Source organism: Poecilia mexicana, unplaced genomic scaffold, assembly GCF_051168715.1.
Source record: "Poecilia mexicana isolate PSO_F unplaced genomic scaffold, ASM5116871v1 scaffold_2, whole genome shotgun sequence".
In the NCBI taxonomy this organism is placed as follows: Eukaryota; Metazoa; Chordata; class Actinopteri; order Cyprinodontiformes; family Poeciliidae; genus Poecilia; species Poecilia mexicana.
The window spans coordinates 31,505,217-31,530,000 of NW_028263371.1; the positions used below are offsets into that span (position 1 = coordinate 31,505,217).

Consider the following 24,784-nt stretch of genomic DNA (forward strand, 5'->3'; position numbering starts at 1 on the left):
CAAAAGACGAGTTTGACATTTGGATGGAAACTTTGTGCTTCATTTTCTCCTGCATCTATTTTTTTTTTTTTGTCACTTTCAGACTTTCACTTCCTGCATCCTGCTTCGTTTTTTCACCCCATTTATTTTCTGCTTTTCACTCCTCTGTGTTTTGTGGCTGTTGGGATTGTTTGCACACAGTTTTACATTCTTCTGCCTCTATCTGTCCTTTCTTTATCCTGCCTCTTTGCCAACTCTTCCCACCTCTCTGCCTCTCTCTGTCCTCTTCTTTTTCTTCTCCTTCTCCTCCTCTGTCTTTGCCTCTCAGATCACAGTGAGTGTGGCTCAGGGGCGCGTGCGGAGCCCCTCCCCTCAGCCTCGCTATAAAAGCTATGCCTACACCCAGGCTGCATATGTCAAGTCACCAGAGCAAAAGAGGAGACGCTTTACTGAGCAGGTCCGTGTTTCACATCGCTAACGCTTCAACGCTAACATTTGTCTGTCCGTGTTTTGGCTGAACATCTGTTTCTTTGTTTGTTTGTTTGTTTTGCTGTCATTGACAAATGTCTATAAAAACTAGTCTGGGAATATATTTGGAAACTCGTAGCTTATTGACATCATGATTAAAATGTTCATTATCTGATTCCAATTCAATTAAGTTCAATTTTAAAAAATCTTGGAAATCATATTAATTCAAAATTCTTCAATTGGTTTCTGCATTAAATCATGTTTAAATTTATCGACAGGTTGTGATGCTCCCACTGAGAAGAAAAAAACTAAAACTAACAACCAACACAGACAGTTTGGACGTTTTTCAAGCATTAGTTGGAATTTATCGTCACAATGGTAAATCAAAATTCTTCAGAGAAATTTATCACAATAATCAATCAGTCAAGTTTATTTGTGTAACACGTTTCAGCAACAAGCTATAGAAACACAAAAATACAAAAAAATACAGTCAACAAGTGAGAAAACCAGAGACAAACATCACGTTTTGACGAGTACCATCATCAACACACATCGTCAGCGACGTCGGTCAACTTTTCATTTATTTTGGTTCAAAAGCAGGAGAGACGGGTGGTTGAAGGGGTTGAGTCCACCTTTCAACCAACTCAGTGTTTCTTCTGTTTTCTGCAAGTTTTCCTGATTCCTCTTCCCTAAAATAAAAGCCGTTCTGATTGTATTGGGATGCAAAAAAAAAAGTTAATTCCTGCTAATAATTTACTTTAAAAAGCATTACTTGTGTAGGTTGATTAGAGAGTGATTTCTTTCCATCATGTTTTGTTGTTGTTCATTTTGATGTTTTTGATCTGAAGCTAATGAAAACCCAAAATGTATTTCTGCCTGAGCACACGGACCTGATTCCCAGGTCCTGAACTTGGTACTCGGTTGGGGCTCCTTTTGCATCATTTCCTGATCAGTAGATTGTTCCAACACCAGCAGGGTCGCCATGGTGCCAAACGCCATCATTGATTCTGGAAAGCTGAGGGAACACCCTGAACCTGAAGTAGCTTCCTGTCTCTGCCTCTACACTCTTCCTCCAGACTTCTGGATCTTTATTTCCAAATGAAGTCCAAATTTTACCAAACCGTTTTCCTTTCCACTTCCTCAGCAACGACCATCTGTGACTCTCCCTACTAGTGGAGGGTGTCAATGACTGTTGGCAAGACAACCGTTGAGTGGGCAGTGATTGTCAGCCACTATCTGATAAAATGGATCTTGGGTTGTTTCCCTGTTTAAGTTCAATTACTATTTTTTTTCTTTTAGTAATGTAGTTGGAAGTGCACTTGTATTTGAAATATGTTCATTTCATTTGGTGTGGTGGACATTTTCTTCTGCTCTGCTGATCTCTACGTTCGAAAACCAAACATAGGAATTCTTAGTTTCCCCAGAATACTGCTAAATTTTTCCTCGTCTCCCTCTAATAGCGCAAACATTATCTGTCGTCTCATCTTGGGAGTTGCTAGTAGAGTTCCAGCCCCGACTTTTATCTCCTGTCGTAACCAGGTGTCGACTCTTCTTCACCTAGAAGAAATGCAAAATAGTCCCAGAAAAAAAAAACTAAACTTTTTTGAATGGAACGTGAAACTCTTCAAGTTTTCATTTATCTAGGATTATAACTTACATCTAGTGAAAATGCATTATAATTTATTGCATTAATTCAACAGTACGTAGAGCGCAAACACTACAGACAGGAAGTGGGATTGTGAGAGAGGAATGGTTGTTGAAGCTGAACTTGCCACCTTCCCTTCTCTCCGTTTGTTCTCTCCTACATTCTGGTCATGCTCCCTGCATTTTGTTCCTCTAATGTCTCCCCATCTCCTCCACATTCACCTAATGTCTGTTTTCTCGCCCCATCTCCTCCTCTCCCTTTGTCTCCTGTCGCGTTGTTTTCCTCCGTTCATCAGTTCCTGACCCGCAGCCAGGAGGAGCTTCAGCGGGGCCTCAGTCCTCTGCCTCCTGGATCCACCAGCCTGGAGAGCTACCAGGCTTCACTGGAGGAGGTAAAAAAAAAAAAAAAACTGTAGCAACGCTCTCATATCATGATTGTGCTAGAAAGTTCCACTATGTGGCTTGGAAATACATAATACTGTCCCTTTAAGAATCTGTGGTGAGACTTTAAAATAACATTTCTCTTTCCTTTTCACAATTACACGACTGTATGTTGCTCTATCACATATCATCTTGATATAAATTGAGTTTGTGGTTGCAATGTGACAAAACGTGACTAACTTCAGGGTGTGGGAATGTCTTTGCTGTGTTGTAAATAAGAGTTGTAATTTTAAAACAACAGGAAACTGCTGAGTGTGACATAAACGCAAAAACGTTCCTCTCACTCCTTCAGTAACTTGTTGAGCTCTGCTTCCTGAAGGTGTTGACATGGCTGCTGTCGGCAGAGGACGGCCTCCACGGCCAGCCCTCCGTCTCCAGCCATGTGGAGGAGGTGAAGGAGCAGTTCCACACGCATGAGGTAGGCGGCGCCAGAGAGGAGCCAAACCCTTAATTGAGCTTTTTCAATCGATTGGAAGTACGTGCGATATATCGCCCACTCTCTTCACCAGGGCTACATGGTGGAGCTGACCACCCATCAGGGCAGCGTCGGCCGCGTCCTGCGGGCCGGCGCCGCCCTGCTGGCGGAGGGTAACCTCAGTGTGGACGAGGACTCTGAGGTCAGGGAGCAGATGAACCTCCTGAACTCCCGCTGGGAACACCTGAGAGTAGCAAGCATGGAGAGACAGAACAGGTCTGTTGATTCTTAGTATATTTTCACACAAGCTGAATGGTTAAGCCTTAATAATAAAGAATTGTTTGTTTTAGGAGGTAGAAAAGCCTCTTTAGCGGCCTTTTCTACCTCGCTTCAAATATCTTGAAAAAAACGGCACTTTACTCATTTTTCTCCTCACCGGGGCTTTATTTGACAGTTTTACTGCCTGAATCTTCTTTTTTTATTTGTGCTCACAGTCTGCTCATTCGCGACAAGAGGAGGTTACATTTTCTTTTTATGTTCTCATAAAATTGGTCCTTTAGCCGCACACCTCCGTTTTCTTTTAAATTTCCTCCACGCTCAGATATTGGTGAGCAAATGAACACATGTAGGGTTTTCAATGTCTTTCCTGCTGAACTATCAGTAAATGTACAATTAATTTATCACTTCTATAAACATTTCACAGCCGATTTCCGAAATGAGTTGGCCAACAACGAGCACCAAGGTTTTCAATAGAAGTAACTATTATATGATCTGCCTTTGAAACCTAAAGGACATGAGGTCTAACAACATATTTAATTCAGTCCAGGAACCTAAGCCATATTATAGTGTTTTTAAACATTTAAAGTTTCAAATATAACCATCAAACAAGAACTAAGCCAGAACTAAAGTGATTATATTGCTCTTCTGTCTCAATCTACTTACACTCACTCATCAGTCTTGTCCAAAATGTGTATGAAACCCTACTGATACTGTTGGACCAGTCTAAAAATAATAAAACCTTATATTTTACTTTCTTAAGTAACTGATTTATAATTGGCTTATTCAAATATCCAGACTTTAACAATATTTCCCAATCACCCACCTTGGCTGTGTTTGTTGGTATTATCTCAGAAACATGTAGGCGCGTTGCAACGTGACATCATGCTTGCAAAATCCAAACTGTTTGCCGACAATGACTAACATTGGTTTTAGCTGTCATTTGTCAGCATGCTAATTCTCAAATGTAAAATATAAAATAAAGAGATGCAGAGCTTTGCTACTAATTATCAACAGTGCAGCCTCTATAACAAGGTCCAAGGGTTTCCCATTTCACAAGTCATTGAAAAGTTTTAATTAAAAAAAGTTGCAAGGGAGAGGAGAGTAGGTCAGCTATGCTAGCTTGACTTTGAAAATCTTAACATGTAGATATGCTGTGGAACTTCAAATAGGGAACTCTGACAGATCATTAGTGGAGCAGGTGTTTAAATTAGCTAACCAACCACTGATGATTTTCCCATGACTACATATTCTGTTAGCTTTAGCACTAGCTTTCCATCATTTTACTTATTTCCATCTTTTTCAATATCAGCTCAGAAAATTGGATGTTTGTGACAATTTGATTCAGCGCTTAGTCTTCTGGCAGCACAGCCGCACTAAAGGGTAAATATATATATAGTATTTCTTTGTGAAATGTAGGCCTGCCTCTCCTTTTGGATGATTAAAATGTTCACCTTTGAAGGACCTTTTTAAAAGCTGACATTTGTAACTTGTCACAAACGGTAAATGAAAGTGGAATATCAGCTCTGCTGAGTCAGCACAAATAAATCTTCCTCCAGCCTGTAAGAAAGAAGCAGCACACTCAGTGGAAGTACGTGTTGTCGTGGGGACGTATTTAAAGGAGCCCACGGCTGTGAAGTGGAAGGAAGCAGCTGCAATTCAATCTCAGTACAGATTTAGTCTCAGAGATTTCATAGTTAGCATTAGTGAACAGATTGGTTTGGGATGAAGTGCAGAAGTTGAAAGATAAGTTTGGTTGTAAGAGAATATCTCAAGCTTTTAGCATCTCGCAGAAAGCAGATGAACACAAGTCGAAACGTTTTGTCACTTTGGCCAAAATCGGCAAGTAAAAAACAAAAATAAGAGGAAAAAAACAGGAAAAACAAAATACTGTGATTACATTTTTTTTTGCCTACTTAACATAAATACTTAATTTGAAGAAAGTAATCAAATGTCTCTCAGAGTAGAGATCATGTTGGTCCTATTTACTAACCTTAAACAAGAAGAATTTATATTTATGTATGTCGAAGTTTCTGTTACAGTTACAGTTTCTGGTCGCAGCTGTTTGTCCGAACACACCCGAAATTTAAAGCTGTGATAAAAAGAGTTTGATCCTTCTCTCCCATCTAACTTTCACAGCTAATGAAGATCTTTACTGCGGCTCACATCGATGAGTACAAAGAGCTGCACTCTTTCTAATTATAGTGAATCCAAGATTAACTGACACTGAGCCAAATTTAATTAAACAGTTCTGCTATCGTCGTTGATAATCTTGTTGACTCGAGCACAGAGATAAGCAGACACAGCCCCCTTGCTGAACAGGGTCTGAATAATAATGATAATAATGATAATAACAGTAATAATTACCTGAAATCTCTGCTTCGATGTTAAAACCCGCCATCTGTCGGTTTTCCGAGCCGCTCTTCAGAAAGACTGCTTTGGGGGATAACGAGCCCAGCCGCTTGACTGACAGGCTTCTGATTCGTTTCCGTCCCAGACTGCATGAAGTCCTGATGGAGCTGCAGAACAAGCAGCTGCAGCAGCTGACCGAGTGGCTGGACGTCACCGAGGCTCGCATCAAGAAGATCAGCGCTCAGCCGCTCGGCCCCGACCTGGAGGACATCAAGCACCAGGTGGAGGAGCACAAGGTGAGAGCGTCACCTGGTCCCACTCTCATCTTCAATCCACACGTTCATGTAAGAGAGAAACACAAAGATAAGATGATCCTTTATTAGTCCCACAAGCGGGAAATTTACGCTGACACAGCAGAACGTGGACAAAAGAGCAACAGAAATGTTAAAACACCACATAGGCGAATCTACAAATACATAGATAATGACCAGGACATCCACACAGTTTAAATTCTGCCGAACATTTAACACTGGAGCTGGAAGACATTTTAAATATCAAAAATAAATAAACGAAACAACAAATAAAATGAATTATGAAGTCTCTGTAAACAAAATCATCCTTAAAAAAAAAAAAGGTCCAGTTGAGACCAAAACACCAGACTGAAGACAAAAACCATAAATCCTGCAAATGGAAATGATTCAGCTTGTTTTAATTCATCATGTGATTAATTGATTTATTGTTTATTGCAACATGCCTGACACACAGGCACACACACACACACACACACACACACACACACACACACACACACACACACGCACACACACACACACACACACACACGCACACACACACACACACGCACACACACACACACACATGTTTGTGTTGCTATCTTTGTGGGGACTTTCCATTGGCTTCCATTTATTTCTACAGCCTAAACCTTACCTTTGCCCTTTTCCTAACCCTGACCATCACATACCTAACCCTAACCAAAACTCAATTCATACCTTAGCCCTAAATCTGACCCCTGACCCAAAAACAGGGTCAGGGAGCAGGCTCCGGTCCCCACAAGGAGCAATTGGTCCCCACAACGTAGTATATGTCAGGAAAATCGTCCCCACAAGGTATTACAAACAAACGCACACACACACACACACGCACACACGCACACACACACACACACACACACACATAAACACATATATGTAAATGTTCAGAGAAATATGTTGAAATAAATCCCAACAGTGACAGTTTGGGCAAATTAAATATTTAGATAAAAGTGTTGACTGTTGATTATGAGCTTGAGAAATGCATCCGACTTAAAGATATTGTAAGATATTAGGAAATATTCTTATATTTCTATTAATAACAGGCATGGACATGTAGTCCGTAGTGCTGGTGGATAATATTTCCGTCCCAGGAACAAGGTTTCTGGCTTCTGGCATCAAAACTATTTGGTTGTAATTGGTTGTAATTTCTTAATGACTTCCTGACCTTCTCTGTTAGGCTGAACAAAAAACAAATGTAAGGAATATTACAGACACAGGGAGCCTGAGTGAATAATTATCCAACACTTGGAGACCAGGCATGGTGGTATTCATGCTGCATAGCAGTAACAACACATCTGCAGAATACTGCGCCTGTATATTTTGAACAGCAGCACCTCACTGCTGTCCACTTTGTTTATTCCAGTAAAGAGCAGTAAGGCTGGACTGTTTCACTCCTCACCTTTCTTCTGCGTTACCTACCTCATTTTTCTCGGCTCTACTCCAATTCAAAGATCAAATGGTTGACCAAATTATTTTTTCATCACAGAACTCTGTTTGCTTTTTAATTTGACTGTGATTTTTAGGGTTCAGAACCGCTCCAGCAGGGGCTCTCGGCTGCTCGTATTTTCACTTTGTTAAACGCGGCCGTGCTTTTTAAAAAAAGTCCCATCATCTCCGCTCTAATCGCAGTGTGAGGCTGAGCTCTCCAGCTGTGTTAAATGGATTTATCTGGCGCTTTCACATGCCTTTTGAAACCTACGCTTCAAATTAGCCTTCTGTGTGTAGAAGCGGTTGGTGTTAAACTATCACTTAATATACATTTCTCCATATTTTATTTTTTTTATCAAAGGATGAAGTGTTCTCGGCATACTAATTGTGAAATAATAGCAGCCAAGTTAAAAAGGACAATTACTCAATGTCATTAGATATTAAATTTAGTGCTTAGCGCAACACAATGATCTGTAGCTTCAGGTTGTGAATCTAAGTAAGATTTACTTGTTGACAGAAGGATCATTAAATGATTTTATTTTGCCTTACCTAAACATCTAATTCAGCATCTTAGGTAGATATAAGAGGCAAACTAAAGTCAGGATGTAACATAAACCAAACAAATTTGTTGCAGCTTTTGAAAATAAATCAAGTTAAGAGCTATTAAAGTTATTTATGTCTGCTGATCCTCAGGGCTGTTGGTTCAACTTCTTACCTCTAAAAATCAATAATTATTTCCTGTTTATGTCATATAACTATCATACCGGATTGTTGTTTCTGCTCTAGCCTGCTTGCTGTTTTAAGTTCCGTCCTGTGCATAAATGCATCATTCCCGTCTGCAAATTTAATAAGATTTCACTCATGTGCGGATGGAAAGTTATGTGTTAGCAGCGGGAACAGCAAGAGACTAAACACACAGCCCTGAGGCATCCCGGTGCTTAGCATGACAGGTTTGTTTTTGTCTGCTAATGACATTTTGTTTGATCATCTGAAACATTCAGCTGTGTCAGCATCGCAGAATAGTGGAAAACTGCAAAAGCGCAAAATACATTCACAGCTCTGTAACTCTTCTCAGATGAAAAATTTAGCTTTGCAAAACATTGTATTCCATTTTCCATGTGTATGTTTTTGTCTGTTTTGCAGCTCCTCCAGGAGGACCTGGAGCTGGAGCAGGTCAGGGTGAATTCTCTGACCCACATGGTGGTGGTTGTCGACGAGAACACTGGAGACAGCGCGACTGCCGCCTTGGAGAGCAAACTCCAGGTGAGTAAACGGGACTTACCAGCTGCATTTTGTTGGCTGTTTTTTTGTTTTTTACAAAAAGTAAACTTAGTAGAAAATATTTCTAAATAGACATTGCCAGCAAGATTGCAGACTGGAGTAATGAACATTGTTGTCTATGTTCATTTTCGACACTGATGCGTCACTTCAGCGCCTTGCCATATCCTGCACAGCGCAAAGAATAAGACAGGATTATGCTACAACTCCAGCCATTAATTTTCACATCAGTTTGTTGCTGCTGCTATAATTGAAGCCCGATGCCGGGGCTGAAGCATCGTCACACAGATGGCCGTCTTTGTTCAGGCTTGGCTTCTTCAAGCCGGTTGCTGTCAGATTTATTAAATGGGTTATTGTTGCAGCACTGTTGACTCACAGAGAAATTATTTTTGCTTTGTTGCATCTTGTTTTTGTTTCTTTTGTTTGTTGGAGTACAATCACAAAGCTTCAAGACTGGGACATGAATTTGTGGTGAAGTAGTTTTTGATACCATAAGTCTATACTTAAATTTAAGTGTAGTGATGGACCTGAACCTTCACAGACACATAAAGACAGTAACAAAGTCAGCCTTCTATCATGGGAAGAGCATTTCCAGGATTAAATGACTAATGCCCCAATAAGATCTCGACAAACTCAACCAAGCGTACTTAAATCTTCTTGTTTGTTTTGCGTCCTTACAGTCAGAACCAAACATGGAGGAACAGCATTCAGTTTTTATGCTCCACTAATATAGAAACAAACTTTTCATTACTTCATTTTTCAACTGTTTTTTTTTTTGTTTGTTTGTTTTATCATGTAAGCACTTTGAACGTCTTTATTGTTGAAATTTGTACTTCAAATAAACTACAGACATTATCAATAGTTGTACAATCTGCGTTATGTTTAAATGCCTGTTTGACAAATCTAGAAATAAATTCTCTAACTTCCGACAGCTGGATAGAAACAAAAAATGCCATTTTCTTTTGAAGTGGGATAATAAAAGTTGAGTACCAGTTTTGTAACATTTTAAGTGACAAAAGAGCAGAAAAAATGGCATCATGTTAGAACCAGTGTTTTTTTTGTGTTTGTTTCTTATCCCCCTGCGCTCAATATAAACTTTAGAGCAGCAAGAAGCAAAAATCAAACGGCATTTCTGACAACTTAAAAAAAAAAAAACTCATCTGGCATGTCAAAAGTGTGAACCAATTACCTTTTGAGGCAACATGATGAAAATTTTACTCTGCCTGGGGGGAAATATCTCAAAGAGAATTTTATTCCAAATATACACTCTGATCGAAGATGTCTGCGTGTGTGTGTTTGTGTTTGTGTTTGTGTTTGCGTGTGTGCAGGTTCTCGGTGACCGCTGGGCAGCGATTTGCAGATGGACAGAAGAGCGCTGGATTCTGCTTCAGGAGATTCTGTTGAAATGGCAGCACTTCACTAACGAACAGGTAGGAGCACAGGTGTATGTAACAGCTGTGACATCATCATTGAGGCAATGTTTTCTTTTTATTACTCTGTTTAATGAGAATCAGTCAAACAAATCAAACTCCAATCTCTAATTTTTACTGACTTTTAAAGAGAAGTTAAACTTGTTGAAAAGTACAGTCCTATGGTTAACATCTGTTCTGTGCTATTTAGATAAATTTCAATTGCCAAGACTATAAGGTGTAAGGTGTGTAATAAAATGGTGTGAGTTTGAATTTGTACAGAGGGGCCTTATGTTTGACTATTTCTGCTCTTTACAAATCAAAAAAATATCCCAGAATGAAGACACACAGAGTGTATTTATAATGTAATTACTTATTTGATAGAATATCACATAATTTCAAACTAAAAAAATAAGTAAACCAGTTGAAGTTCAGTTACTTTGAAATGTACGTCCATGATGAATGTACAGACACATCTAATAAATTAGAACACGTTTAGGCGAAGCTTGCTTTGTCAAATTAAAAGTACATTTTGAAAATCATAACCATAAAGCAAGTTTTAAACATACTTCTCATTAAGTTCACATTTCTGTATTTAAAATGTTTTTTGTTGGACTGATATGATATTCCAACCGTAAATATTTCCATTAGTAAGCAGAAAAAGCTTGAAAATGAATCTATATGATGTGTCTTTTAGTGAATTGAGCTACTCAAATAAATGAACTTTTCAAAAATATTCTAATTTCTTTCATATAACTGTATTAGCTGCTTATACAGTTATTTAAAAGAAATGTATAATGTTAATGTTGGATATAAACTCAAGTATCTAACTGAAGTCCTTGCCACTGATGCCAAAACGCATGTAGATACAAGTACACAGCTTTAATCACTTGCAGTAATGTTTTTCTTTAATTATAATACTACTGCTAGCTGTAGAGCTGTCAAGTGTAGCTAGTTTGCTAGCACATGTAGAGCTAGCAAACTACACTTGCTAGCTCTACAAGTTAATAAACACAGTCATGTTGAACAGTGAGCTGACTGGCCATCAGGCCCACTGATATTTTTGTAAAATAGCAAAACCATCTCCCAAAATGAAATGAGAAGAACTTCTCAGCCACAAAAAATTTCATAGTGTAACCTACGAGTAGAAATGCAAAAGAAGCATAGATTTGTTTAGGATTTAACTGAGAGTGTTTTGTTTGTTTGTTTGTTTGTTTGTTTGTTTGTTTTCCTTTCTACAACTTGTCTGAAAAATACTATAGGGATTTAGGAGCACAACAGCATATATATATAAAATTCCCCTCTCACCCTCGGGGTGAGAGGGTGAGAGGGGAAAAATAGTATTTTTCAGACAAGTTGTAGAAAGGAAAACAAACAAACAAACAAACAAAACACTCTCAGTTAAATCCTAAACAAATCTATGCTTCTTTTGCATTTCTACTTGTAGGTTACACTATGAAATTTTTTGTGGCTATATATATATATATATATATATATATATATATATATATATATATATATATATATATATATGTGGTTGTAAACTGACGACCACAAATGTGGAAAAGTTAATATATTTGTAAGGAAGATTCTAAATTGTTATTATCGAGGTTTTTTGTATTATTATTCAAACCACTAGTGTCTATTCAGCTTTTGGTGTGTAAGAGTGTTGCTTAAAAATGTGCATGAATTGCGTTTCCACAGAGTGATCACAGCAAGTCCAACCATTTCTGCATGCGGTGCTGCAATCATGTACCAATCCCAAACTGAATAGGCCTGGAATGACCAAACCTTTCATGGTTAATATGCATCATCTTCTGGCAAGAGCAGACTTTGTGAAGAAAATAAAACAAAATTTAATTAAGTGGGTTAAGATATCTGATTTGCTCATGTTTTGTAAGTAATAATTGCAACGTCTAAGATCACAGCGTCGGATTAAATGTGATTAACAAGTCAGAGTTAATTAAAACTCAAAAAATAGATTCGCATTGGTACTGCTTGCTTAATTGACTTTGTTTTCTGCCCCAGTGACTCATTTTTATCATTTAAAGTGAAATGTGCCTCAGTGTAATAATTTTTTCTGTTCATTAACCCCTTAATAAAATGGCAGGTTGATGTAAAAAATGAGGACATCCCATTAAACTCCCATTAAGTTCTATGTTTAGAAATCACATCATATTATGTTTTTCATCTCTTGAAAGCAAAGGGATTTATTTGCACTTAAAGAACGAAAATGAACCTCGTTTTATTCAATAATTAGCAAAGATTTATTTAAAGATTTGACTTTGACTGAGCCTTTTTAAACTTTTTATTTTCAGCCAATTCTCTGAAATCACGTTCTGCTTCAGTTGCTTTTTTCTTTCCACACACACTTCACATTTTTGCACAAGTCCTGTCCCATACAAAGTAGGATTCATGGTGGACTGCCGTCTCTTTCTGATTGTATGGACATGATTTTTAACGACGGCAGCAACAGTCGTCAAGGAGACGCTCTCCTTTAATACTGTTGAAAGCTGACATTTTTGAGAAACGCTGAAAACATTAGACATTTGCAAAGTAGTTAGTTTGCACTACCTGCCACTTTTGCCTGTTTTCCCTGTCTAAGCTACATTAATATATTTTTTAAATTCAGTTTTGCCTTCTAAGATTTCATAATCCTAATTTTAATTATTGTTGTTTTATTTGTTCAGTTTTGCTTATTTAAAATGTCTTCCAGTTTCATGGTTATTCAATTTGTTGAAAATGGTCTCAAAATGATAATCTGGCTTATCGCGATCATTTCTAGGACAATTTATCGTCCAGCAAAATATGTTATTATGACAGGCCTTCAATATTCTGGGCATTTTGATAAAGTCTTACATGTTTTTTTCAGATTTTATTATCATTTACATTCTTTGAATTTGTCACAAAATTATTCTTAAATAACCAAATGTCCAGATATGATAGAGTTGTTGGGTGTCATTTTTTTCACGAGTGCATCAAAAATGTTTTATTTTCTCAGAACCAGTCAGCTTGTCTTTATTTCTTTAATTCTTCGTACTCTTCCTATCTGCTGTTGTGCTTTGCCTTATTTAACCCCCTAACTGATCTTGGCCTAATTTCTGTGTTGACAGTGTTTGTTTGACTCCTGGCTGACTCAAAAGGAGGAGCTGGTTCGCTCCACCAAGACCTCCAACCTCAAAGACCAGGCAGAGATAGCGGCCTGTTTGCGCCGTCTGTCTGTGAGTTTTTCACACCCTGTCCCTAAACAGAACAAATACCTCCCAGACGGGCGGTATCAAATGTTTTCATGTTTATTATCAGACGCTGAAGGGAGAACTAGACGCCAAGCTTCCCACCATGGATAAGCTGTGCTCTATGAGCCAGGATCTGTTGTTCAGTGTCAAGAACAAAGAGGTCGCCTCCAAACTGGAGGCCAGACTGGACAGCTTTGCTCAGCGATGGGACCGACTGGTCCAAAATCTGGAGTTGAACATCTCCCAGGTAGGTTGGTCAAACTTTGTATTGGTTGATTTATTATTACACAAAGAAGCAAATAATTTATTTTTGCATTTTACACAACAGCATCAATTTACAATTCCTAAGTAAGGGTAACTATAGTTTATAAAAGATCCTGTTTAGTTTGTCGTTTTTTGACAGTATGGCCATTATTTTGACATTTCTCAAAGGCCGCCATCACCTTTTTAATCCAGTATGTTCAATAACAGAGGTTGAAAGCACAAAAGTACAATAAGAACAAATTGGCTGCAGTCCATTCAGCATTCCTCTTACCTGCATAGAAAACACATTTTCCCTTTTATTTACACCTTCTCTGATTTTGCTTTCTTCTAATAAACATCGGTGACACAGGAAGCAGCTAACTGCAAGGTTAAGTCAAAACGTGCTACAGAAGCCTGAGGCTGACAAATCCATCACTTCTTCCTGTCTGCCCAGCAGCAGCACTTTCCTTCCTTCCCTTGCTCCATCCTTTCCTCTTTTTTTAATCACTTGTCCATTATAATCAGTCAGATGATTAGCGTATTGACCTCTTCGGGTCGACACCTGGCTGTGAACACCTCCGTTTCCATGGCAGCATGGATGTTTCAGTAATTGTACTCAACGTTAAAAGCTCATTAGGCCGTACCTTGGCGAAACAAACATACACACAAAGACACAAATGCAGGGAATTAGATCTTTCCCGTTTCTTCACCTGGCCTTTTTTTCCTCACCCTGATGCAGAACAGGTTCACCCTTTTCCCCACATTCACATCTGCAGCTTCAGGTTCAACTAAAACCACCACCGCCTGGCTTGTTTGTCCAAATAAATTCAAATTTCTCCTCCAGCTTTCCTCGGCTGTCGGCACGACCAAGCAGTCTGAGGCCACCCAGTCGGTCACAGCGACTGTTACCAAGGTGACCACCAGGGAGAAGGTGTCGGCTTTGCGCCAAACTCGAGAGTCGCCGCCGCCTCAGAAGAAGAGACAAGTGGTGGTGGATTCTGAGCTCAGGAAAAGGTGAGTGTGTGTCCAGTCTCCAGTCGTCCAGCAGTGATTATCTGCAAGACATTTTCTAACTTTATGTGACGTGTTCAGTTTCATGCATCCTTTTCTGCTCTCCTATCTCAGCAGGTAGGTGAATATAGTCAGATCTGGTCCAGTATTAGAAAGTAACGAGTAGATAATAAGGTATTCATCCCCCTTTACTATGTTGCCCCTAAATAAAAATCAACTCATATGTATTTCTGCTTTGTAGCGACTAGTCTGTTGCATTCCCATTCGTTTTTTTCAAACTTGTTTCCAGACATATTTGATAGGGATGCACGATATTATCGGCATGGTATCGGTATCGGCCGAGATTAGCTGTGCAATTTAATATCGGACAACGGCCACTCCATCAAAATAACTCACCGATGTAAAGGATTGTGAAATTTATTTGAGCGTTGTCATTGTCATAGAGAGAGCAAATTTCATGAATCAATTTGACATTAAACATATTGCAAGTTGAAAGCGTTACATCGTTTCCAGTCTCCTTTTTTAGCATTTTGCATTTGGCAGCAGATCAAATTGACAAAGATAACGCATTATTTTAATTCCACAGTAAAGAAAGCCATATAGTTTAAGTAAGTAAGTTTAGGAATAAAATATCGGTATTGGTATCGGTTATCAACCGAATGAGTTTTGGTAAATCGGCATATTGGATAGCACCCAAAAATCCAATGTCGTGCATTCCTAATATTTGTTATATATTTATATTTATAGCATTTTTTTTTTTAACAACTGAAGTTAACCTGACTGGAAAACACACAATACTGCCCCTTTAAGAGAATTGTTGGCACCAAGGGGGAGAAGATAAAAAGCGATAGAGGAGCCGTCATGGCGCAGCGTTAAACCAGGATAATCCTGAATCTGCATGTGTGACTCCTACTGACCCAACACCTGAAGTCTGATGCTCTCAGTTGAGCCATTATGGAACCATCTTCACCCAGTTCCTGTCCGTCTATTAAAACAGCTTCTATCTTAGTTCCACAATCTCGTCTAGGTTCCAGAAATCTCCTGTTTTTAAAGCTGTAAAATGGAATAGTTCATATAAACTCCAAACTGTTTAGCGCTTCACACTGAAGCGGCATTTCCAGCAAACTGAACATCTGATTTCCGTTTTTGTCCTTCTCCCGCATGCGTCGTGCCATCAGGTTTGATGTGGACTTCACAGAGGTGCACAGCTACATGACCCGCGGCGAGGCCATCCTGCAGAGCCCCGAATTCTCCGTGTCACGCAAAGACGGCAGCATTCAGGAGCTGCATGACAAAGTCCAGGTAAAAACAAAAAAAAAAAAGAACAGTTTAGTGCTCAATGTGAGAATAATCCCCCACAGCGTTAGATTCTGCTGAGATCTGAGCTGCTGGGGAAGCATTACCCAGCTGGGGCTGGACGAGGTTTTACATCTCATTTAGCAGTCGGGCCTGGAAGGACTGCTGGAGCTGTGATTATGCAACAAGACGGTGTCAAACTCTGTTTAAAAAGTGTTGGTAAAGTGTTGCCCAGTTTAGTTTAATCAGTTATGCATAAAACATACTTTTAAAAGTTCTAAATCGAAACGGAAAACGACCCAGATAAGAGACAAATAGAAGCAGAAACGACAAGAAGGGTGAAAATCTTTAGGGAAGTTCAGAAGTGAGAAATGGAGGACACTGGACCTCAGCTTGGATGTTTGATTTCGATCAGATTTACACACTAAAGACGGTGAACAGGTCTCGGATAAGAATGCAGATGGTATCTGACAACGCCTCATAAAAACCGCGCCCCAAATTAGCAAACCTAATGTCCCGAATAGCTAAACATTCCCTTCGCGTGTCAGCCACAGAAACAGGGGGGAGCCATACTTCATGGAAGATCTTAAAGACTTTACTTTTGTCACAAAGTGAGTTGGCACTTTATGGAGAGCAGAGTGTTAGAATGTAAAACTGTTACAACAACAATAACTGGTATAGATAAGTAAAAAACATGGCCGCTTGGTGTCTATCCACAGTTTGAAGACGATGTAGAAGCATCCTGATAAAGCAGCTAATACCTCCTTTTTTTAATGCTCAGCATCCATCATGCCTGAAAAGTGAAGCAGTTTCTTAGTGATGGGACAGATACTTAGGATAGCACAATTTGTTATCACGACAGGTCTTTGTCCTCTGTGTCGGTCCGTCCTGTGAAATGCCAAGAAAAACATTGAAGTCTGCGCTTCTAAGATGAAATCTGAAATTTTGGAACCCAGCTTTTCCGCCATTAATTACAGCCACCGCTCTGATGTTGAGCCAGTCAGCATCTCTCTGTTGTTCTGCTGTCGAGCTCGTCTCTCTCCTCCTCCGCTCTGTTTGCCACAGGCCATAGACCGAGAGCGGCCAGAGAAGTACAGGAAGCTCCAGGAGGCGACGCGCACGGCGCAGACGCTCGTCGAGCAGGGTACCCGCACACTCTCACACAGGCATGCACACCCACCCCGTCTGTCCCCATGGCAACGCCTCCACCTGTCCCACCCTCCCCGCTCGTCTCCATAGAAACACCGACGGAGAAACACACAGCGAGAGGGGACAGAGATGGATTTTTTTGTGTCCTCACCTCTGTCCTTGTGTAATTGTTGGTGTCCCTGAAAGCAGAGATCTCAATTTATAGTCGCCTCTCATTCCAACAGTCTGCCAGGCCAGAATAACACTTTTAAAAGTCTTTCCCCTCCTCCCCCAAGCTGTTTTCCTTCCCAAAAACAAATCTTTTTCCTTCCAAAAAAAAAAGCAATACATCTGCGAAATTTTGATTAGTTTGGCATAGAGGTGGGTGCGTATTGTATCGTTTATCATTTACCGTGATAAATGTCTGCCTGGTGAGAGTTTTGATTTATCATTGTCACAATAAATTCCAATTAACTGTTTGAAAATCTGCAAAACTGTTCGTATTGTCAGGATTGATAGTCTTTACTGTTTCCTCAAATGTTTGTTCAGTGAAAGTATTAATAAGTACCAATAAATCTGAAAATCTCACATCACACTTCTCTATGTGACTGGTGTCTTTAAGAAGCACATTAGAAAAACGGGAATGTTTTTCAAGAGCATTATTTGTGTTTGTGGGGCTAAAATTGGTGTGACACACAGTCACAGTCATACAGTTACCTAAAAAAAAAAAAACTTAATAAATAGTTTTTATTGTCACGTAAATAGTTACCATAATAATGCCGTCCTGTTGTGAGTTTTCCCATGTAAACATTCCTAAATCCTGCACCCGACCGCCTGCAGAGGGGAGCCGAGCCGACGACATCGCTCAGGCAGCAGAGCAGCTGAACCAGCGCTGGGCAGGATTCTGCGTCCTGCTGGCCGACCGGCTCACATGGCTGGCCTACCAAACAAAGGTACCAAACAACGACAAATTAGGACATGATGGAAATAATGTTTTTATTAGGTTGTGAAATCATTTTACACGCAAAGTCAGGGTTTCCCCCAGGGTATAATAAGCCTGGCGGGCCACCAGGCTTTACTTGTGAACCCACCAGGCTTAGCATTGCTTATTTATTTAAGATTTATTATATATATGTTTGCATTTTTTAAGGTTTTATAGTTGGTTTTCAGATATTAATCTTCCAATAACACATAATTATCAAGCGATATTTTCAAATTTTCTGTCAACTTTAAACATTTTTTAAACTCAAAAATGGGCCGCTGGAGGAATGACTGCCCCCACCCCAACAACCGGGCTTAGCAGGTTTTCTGGAGGAAACCTTGAAAGTAATAAACAGCACTGTATTAAAAGTGAATTTCTTTGATGCAGTGTTTATGCTAAACACATGGAAATAGAAGTCAGTTTTATCTAAATGGTGTTTTGGGTTTTTTTTTCTGTGCTGCAGGTTTTGGCCTTTTACAGCTTGTACGAGCAGTGTGAGCAGGCAGTGGACACCAGTGAGAACTGGCTCAAAGTGCAGGCGCCTCCGGCGTCGGAGCCAGAACCTCTCAAAGTACAACTGGACCGATGTCGGGTGAGCGAGGCGACAAGAGGGTCCAACTCAGACGCTTTTCAGCCACCAAACACTACAATGTTAATCTCACCCCACAGTACAACATCATTATCGATCTCTCTGTCTACTTCCTACATTTTTTTTCTTGTTCCTTTATCTTTTTTTACCTGTTTGATTCCCCCCACCCCCTTATGCACCTTGTCACAGCTTTATATTGTAAGTACTTCACTATCCACTCATTCTCTTTGGCTTAGAAAACTTTTTTTCTGCTTTGTAGATCCTTTTGGAACAACTGCATTGCAAAAACACAAAATCCTCTTGAGTAATTTTGGTCTAGTTCCCGTTGCGAATGCCAAACTAACTTACAAATAACTTCCCAGCAAGATATAGGAGTTTGTTTCAAGTCAATAATTCCTTAATATTAAAGAAAAAGTGCTACTTTCATTGGCAGATTATTTAACTCATAAGACATTTTTCCCATGTTGTAAATTAAATAATCTGCCAATCGATAGTCAATAATAAAAAAATCCTGATTCTTGGCACGCTTGCTGGAAAGTTACTTCGGAGTTAACTTTACCTTTTTTCAAGTGCACTAACAGATTTACAGTAGACCAAAAGTACTCTAAGGCTTTTCTTTTGTTTTTGCAGTGTGAAAAACCACAGCAGTGTTTAAAAGCAGAAACGCTTGTTAAGTTAGCTTCCCCATAGCTCCAGCTGCTAAAATTACAAATATTAGCTCTTTTATTTCGTATTTTACGAAATAGAAGAGCTAATTTGGAAAAAAATCAGAGCATCTGGCTGAAGAGATCATGTTGAGAAAAATCGACTTTTCTTTTGTGGAAGGTTTTTCCTCTCCATACAAACTGAAATGTGTCTAATGGCCAAAAGTTACAAGAAGTGTAACCTTATCGACAACGGAGGCAGACAAACTTTTTACATACCAGCTTGATTATGTTTTGAATAATTAAACTAAGCGAATGAATTTGATGTCAGCACCGTGGTGGGAAAGAGTGTTTATTTCTTTATCGCTGTATTGAATCACCTTCCTGTTAATTACGCTGTTAGATGCTCGTAAGCTGAGGATACTGATTGTTGCAGTTTTACAAGAGGTATTGATGTTTGTTGTTGCTGGATACAAGATTTGAGCTGCTCAGGGGTTTCATAATGTTCATGACTCGATTCACCAAGGCACAGGGAAGCTGCACTCAACCCCATGTCGCTTTATTGATCACAGTGGAGTGAAGTGTTCTCATGTAGTGTCACAAAATGTCAACCTGCACTGGCTAAACTCAGATATTTGTTTTTTATTGATTTGTATATATATTTTTTTTGTTTACTGTTTCAACTTGTTTATTCATTCTTGTTTTTCCTCCAACATTGAGATCTTCTAATAGATGCAGTGTGTCAGTGCACAGAATATTACTGTAAAAATACCCAAAAAAATGACGAAAAGTTGATAATCACTTGTAGAGCTGAAACAATTAATCGGATTAATCGTGAAGAATCGATTATTAAAATAATCGTCAGCAAATTCAGTAACTGATTAATCATTAATTGGAGTATACAGACTTAAAAAAGGTAATTTGCTGAAAGAACACCAGTAGTAATTAAACCAAAACCATTTTAAAGAAATAAATTATATTTTGCATTTGAGATGTTCTACCTATAGCAATTTAATGGCCTAATTTTACCTTCACTTGGTTCAAATACAGTAAGAAAATTCGGTAACACTTTATTTGAAGGGGGGTGAATAAGACTGTCATGACACTTTCATAAACATGACATAACACCTGTCATAAACATGAATAAGCCTTCATGAATATTTATGACTGTTGTCATAAAGGGTCATTCCGTAAATTTTGACACTTTTAATACATAGTTGACATTATTTAAAATGTCTTTGTTATGACAACTTGACATTAACCAGGAAATCATTACTATTTAAACTTTACCTTTAATAACATAAAGTTACATAATTTTTAAAGTGCAATCAGTAAAACTTTTATAACAAATTTATATCAGTAATGATTTCTTGGTTAATGTCAAGTTGCCATAATTTACCGAATGACGTTATATGACAACAGTCATAAATATTCATGAAGGCTTATTGATGTTAATGACATGTGTTATGTCATGTTTATGAAAGTGTCATGACAGTCTTATTCACCCCCCTTCAAATAAAGTGTTACCGAAAAGTCATTATTTTTGACATCCAATTATTAATCAGTTAATATTTAAAAAAAAAAATTACTGTATTGGCTCCGATCAAGCATTCACTAAAAGAATGCTGTTTAATTTTAGGCAGTAAATTTTTTTTTTTTTCTTAATTGGATTAAATTATTTATTTGCATCTTAAATGTATTTCTAATATTGTGTAAAAAGAAAAAAGTTTAAGTGATAAAATGAAAAATCTGCAGAATATCCTGATGTTTTTATCCAATTAATCAATTAATCATCAGATTACTTGATTACTAGAATAATCGTTACTTGCAGCCCTAATGTTATAACACAGAAAACAGTTCTTAAAGGTGGTAGGTACATTTTCTAAACCTTGTAAAAGTGGTTTAGAATACAGTTCAGTCCTGATTCGTACTCTTAAAAAACTTCTAAAGCAGAAGATAACTGTAACATTGTTAGCAGCTAACGGTTACAAGTTATGGAGTTCTTTTAGTGCCTACAACTTTTTCAGCTGTGCTACAAGGAATGTTTATTAGTTGGCTTCATCAAAACAGTTTTAAGCTGCTTTTATTACAGCAAAAATAAATGCTTCAAACATAAATGTGACGATTTGTCAAGCTAAAGCTCATATTCTTATCTAGCGTTCTTAAATGTAGCATATGTAGCTCACCAGATGTAGACAGTTGCAACCAGATAGCGGTTTCTTCACTAAAAAAACAAAATCTTTAAGCAGTGCAAGCTCTTATTACACCTCTAGACCATTGATGTTTAAAGGATTTAATATTGTTAGGCATTGAAAGTTAAAATACAGAACTTTACAAGATCCAACAATGTTCAGGTTTTTGGCTTAAATCTCCTCCACTTTCCTCTGTGCTGTCACCAGGAGGAGATTGCTCGCCTGTCCTCCCTCCAGCCACAGGTTGACCTCCTGGAAAAGCGTCTGAATGAACTGAAAGACGAAAAGGAAGGCGAGGAGGACCCGTCCGCCTTTCTGGATGCCGACATCACTGCCTTCAAAGAACACTACCACAAGGTGCTGGAGGATCTGCGGGCCAGAGAGAGGCAGCTACAGCTGGGTGAGAACGGAAAGATGGTTGTTAGCCGCAACTTGTAGCAAATTGCAGCTCCAGGTGAGCCGTAGAAACTGTGCTTTTAGTCATCAATAACTCAGGTACATAGTTGTCAGCAGCTGCGTTTCCATTACAAGTTTGTGCAAAACTTTGTCAATATCCTCCTATCACTTCCTGTCATCTTCTTCTCGGTGGTTTGCACCAGCGGCAACATCCAGTTGTTGACCATGTGAAGCTAAATACATCAGTTCTGATACAGCCACATCCCAGGGCCAAACGTTTTTTACCGAAAAACGAGTTTTCCTTTGAGCAAATTGATTTTCAAAATGCCAAATTGCAAATACATGGTCAATGGAAACGCAACTATAGTTGAGAAACAAAGGGGGACTGTTTTGATTGATCAACTAACTGATTCATTGGCCGATTGTGTTTGTATTGGCTTATTGTCGGATTGCCTTTGGAGACAGAAGGAAACAATAAAAAGGGCAGGAGTCCTTTGTGGCCTCTTGAAATGTTCTCGACAGCAACGACTCGATGCAGTTTAAACAGACGTAGCATCTGCTTCTGTCCTGTAACCATTTTCAACCAAACATTTGATTAAAAACACCCAGAAGATGGAAGACTGCGTGAGCCTTTTCTGTCTACAAGCTTTGACTACCTTTTCAGCCTCTCTCTTCTTTTCTGCCTTCAGTTTTGGAAAGCTTGCCCCCAGCTCGATATAAAGAGACCATATCTGCATTGTTGGCATGGTTACAGCAGTGCGAAGCCAAACTTTCCATCCCATCAACAGCTGTTACCGAGTATCCCATTATGGAGCAGAGACTCAAGGATCTTCAGGTACTCTGCACACACCAGGACAATATGAAAAAACCCCCCGAAAAATATTAGCTGTTTTGATGCGGCCATTTTAGTAATGACTGAAATTAAAGTAAAAAAATAATAAGGAAGACATTTCTGTCTAGTCGTTGTGCCCATGACTTAATGTTCCACTTCAGAACTTTACAGACGTTCATCAGAATCATGAAAAACATAAATTTGGGGGTTTTAGTGCAATAAAGTTCCTTTTTCCAAAGTTTAAAGTTAAACTTTTATCAGAATTCTGACTTTTTTTATTTTTTATTTACATATCTGAATCATTTATGATCCTATCAAAAAATTCTGTTGCGTACTGTTAGCAGGGTCTAAATTACCATCCGCTGCTAGTCAGATTCATTTAAATTTGGTCATGCTGCTAGCCAAAGTGGTGGGTTTAAATTGTTTACTGCGCTTCGTTTACAATTCTGCCTTTTTGACCACAAAACAATATGTGAAGAAGCAAAGAAAACACGCTACAAGCAGAATAATCAACAAGTTAGCGTTAGCCTGTCGTTTCCGGTGTAAAAGCTGTGGCTCGGGGGCCATTTTTGGCCACTGAAATAAAGTGAAGGATGGTAAAAATTTGACCAACAAAATAAAAAACAATTACTAACCCCAAAAATATTTTTTCTTAATAACTCAACAGTCCTTTTTAATGTTTTGGATCTTTAATAATATACAGATTTAATAACAGTTTGTTTGTTGTTGAGCAGCTAAAACAAACACCAAAGAATCACAGTAAACTATTTGTTTTTTTGTTTTTTTTTGCATTTTTTATTTAATACATTTTGTAACTCGCAGTCTTAATTCATCCTTCATCAAAGATCCTGAGTAGAGCAAGATGCTTGTTTACCTGAGGCTCTTTTGTAGCTGGAGTTCTTTGGAAAAGAAATAAAACTTTGATTATTTTAGGTTGTTTTTCAGAGATTCAAATCTTTAAGAATATAAAAATAATATGTTTTTAAACTATAAATTGTAAATGTAGTCTGTTCAGCTCACATCCATACACTGGATTATATCTTATTTTTTTATTATCAGAATACCTGAAATTACATCAGATTTTTTTTTAGTTTGTTAAATTAATCACCTTACATTTGGTTTGTTTTTCAATTAAAATGTAAAATTTTTATTTATTTACCTTCAGGTGATGAGCTGATTAATCTATATGACTGAATAATAATGATAATGATGACAGTAGGGCCGTTTATGTCCATTTCCCATCCCTAAAAAAACCCAACATGGGGTTGATGTTTCTGCCAGACTGTGGAAGCCTGTAATCACTTTTTTTACTATAAGTAGTAACATTTTATCGCCAGCAGTGATGGCAAACAACCAAGGCAGCCAGCGTGTAAAAAGATGCTTCCTGTTGCACTTGAAAGTAGCAGGCAGCGGCGAGCATGGCGACCGTGCATCATTAGCCGAAAGTTTGGTTTAAGCCTCCGACCTTGGGAGGAAACTGTGTGCATCTGACACAACAGGACGTTACCTGTAAGTTCATTATGGCGGTTGTTAGGGGTGATGGATGGATTTTCAGCTCGCTTTGAAGAATGAGGGAAACAGGAATGAATGGAAAGATGAAAGTTTCAGCTTTTTAAAATGCTGAGATGCAACCAGAAACGTCTGGTTGAGGATCTCCGTGCTTGGGCATTTTAGCAGGATTAAATGAGAAGCATCTAAATTGTTCCTTTTTTCCCAAATAAATGCAAATTGTGTTCCAGCAGTGCTAAGTGAAAATAAGGCAATCGTTTACTGGAAACGCTTCGCTAAGTGTTTTTTTTATTTTCCTCCAAATTATTCTTTTAACTACTAAAAAGAAGTTGCTGTTTTCTCTCTTGTCTCATAATTAAAATACTTGGATGAAACTTTCTGAACAGCCAGTTTTTGTACCAACGAGGTTTAGTGCTTTGCTGCATTAAAAGAGCGTTTCCATGACAAATGTTCGCAAAACTTTGACAGTATTCCGCTAATGTAAAAGGAAAAAAAAAAAATTTTGGAATTTAAAGTTTCCATCAAAGAAGAAACGCAGTTAAAATCACAGATGAATATGATTCACTTGATAAGTCATTAAAAATAATCTTCTAACTACTTCCTGTTGTCATCTTCTTCATGGATATGGCCAAAAAAAAAACAAAAAAACTAATCTGTCAGGCTACACGTTTTATTGTTATTTGATCTAATTCCTTTAAGCACAT

At 38.5% G+C, this 24,784-nt stretch overlaps 1 protein-coding gene across 5 annotated transcripts in view; it reads left to right on the top strand.

Annotated features, from left to right (window-relative positions):
• The window catches only part of dmd (dystrophin), a 217,626-nt gene that overhangs the window by 119,402 nt on the left and 73,440 nt on the right, over positions 1 to 24,784 (top strand). For 4 of the 5 annotated variants that reach the window (XM_088014614.1, XM_088014602.1, XM_088014605.1 and 1 more), the window contains exons 10-24: positions 2,388 to 2,483; positions 2,852 to 2,950; positions 3,042 to 3,223; positions 5,721 to 5,871; positions 8,479 to 8,598; positions 9,942 to 10,043; positions 13,136 to 13,243; positions 13,326 to 13,505; positions 14,346 to 14,515; positions 15,691 to 15,814; positions 16,874 to 16,952; positions 17,777 to 17,889; positions 18,382 to 18,510; positions 21,551 to 21,743; positions 22,429 to 22,574. In XM_088014614.1, the coding sequence (XP_087870740.1) occupies positions 2,388 to 2,483; positions 2,852 to 2,950; positions 3,042 to 3,223; positions 5,721 to 5,871; positions 8,479 to 8,598; positions 9,942 to 10,043; positions 13,136 to 13,243; positions 13,326 to 13,505; positions 14,346 to 14,515; positions 15,691 to 15,814; positions 16,874 to 16,952; positions 17,777 to 17,889; positions 18,382 to 18,510; positions 21,551 to 21,743; positions 22,429 to 22,574 (1,992 nt within the window). Of the gene's footprint in view, positions 1 to 307; positions 437 to 2,387; positions 2,484 to 2,851; positions 2,951 to 3,041; positions 3,224 to 5,720; positions 5,872 to 8,478; positions 8,599 to 9,941; positions 10,044 to 13,135; positions 13,244 to 13,325; positions 13,506 to 14,345; positions 14,516 to 15,690; positions 15,815 to 16,873; positions 16,953 to 17,776; positions 17,890 to 18,381; positions 18,511 to 21,550; positions 21,744 to 22,428; positions 22,575 to 24,784 lie in introns of all 5 variants that reach the window. The other variant, XM_014998044.2, reaches the window with a different exon arrangement.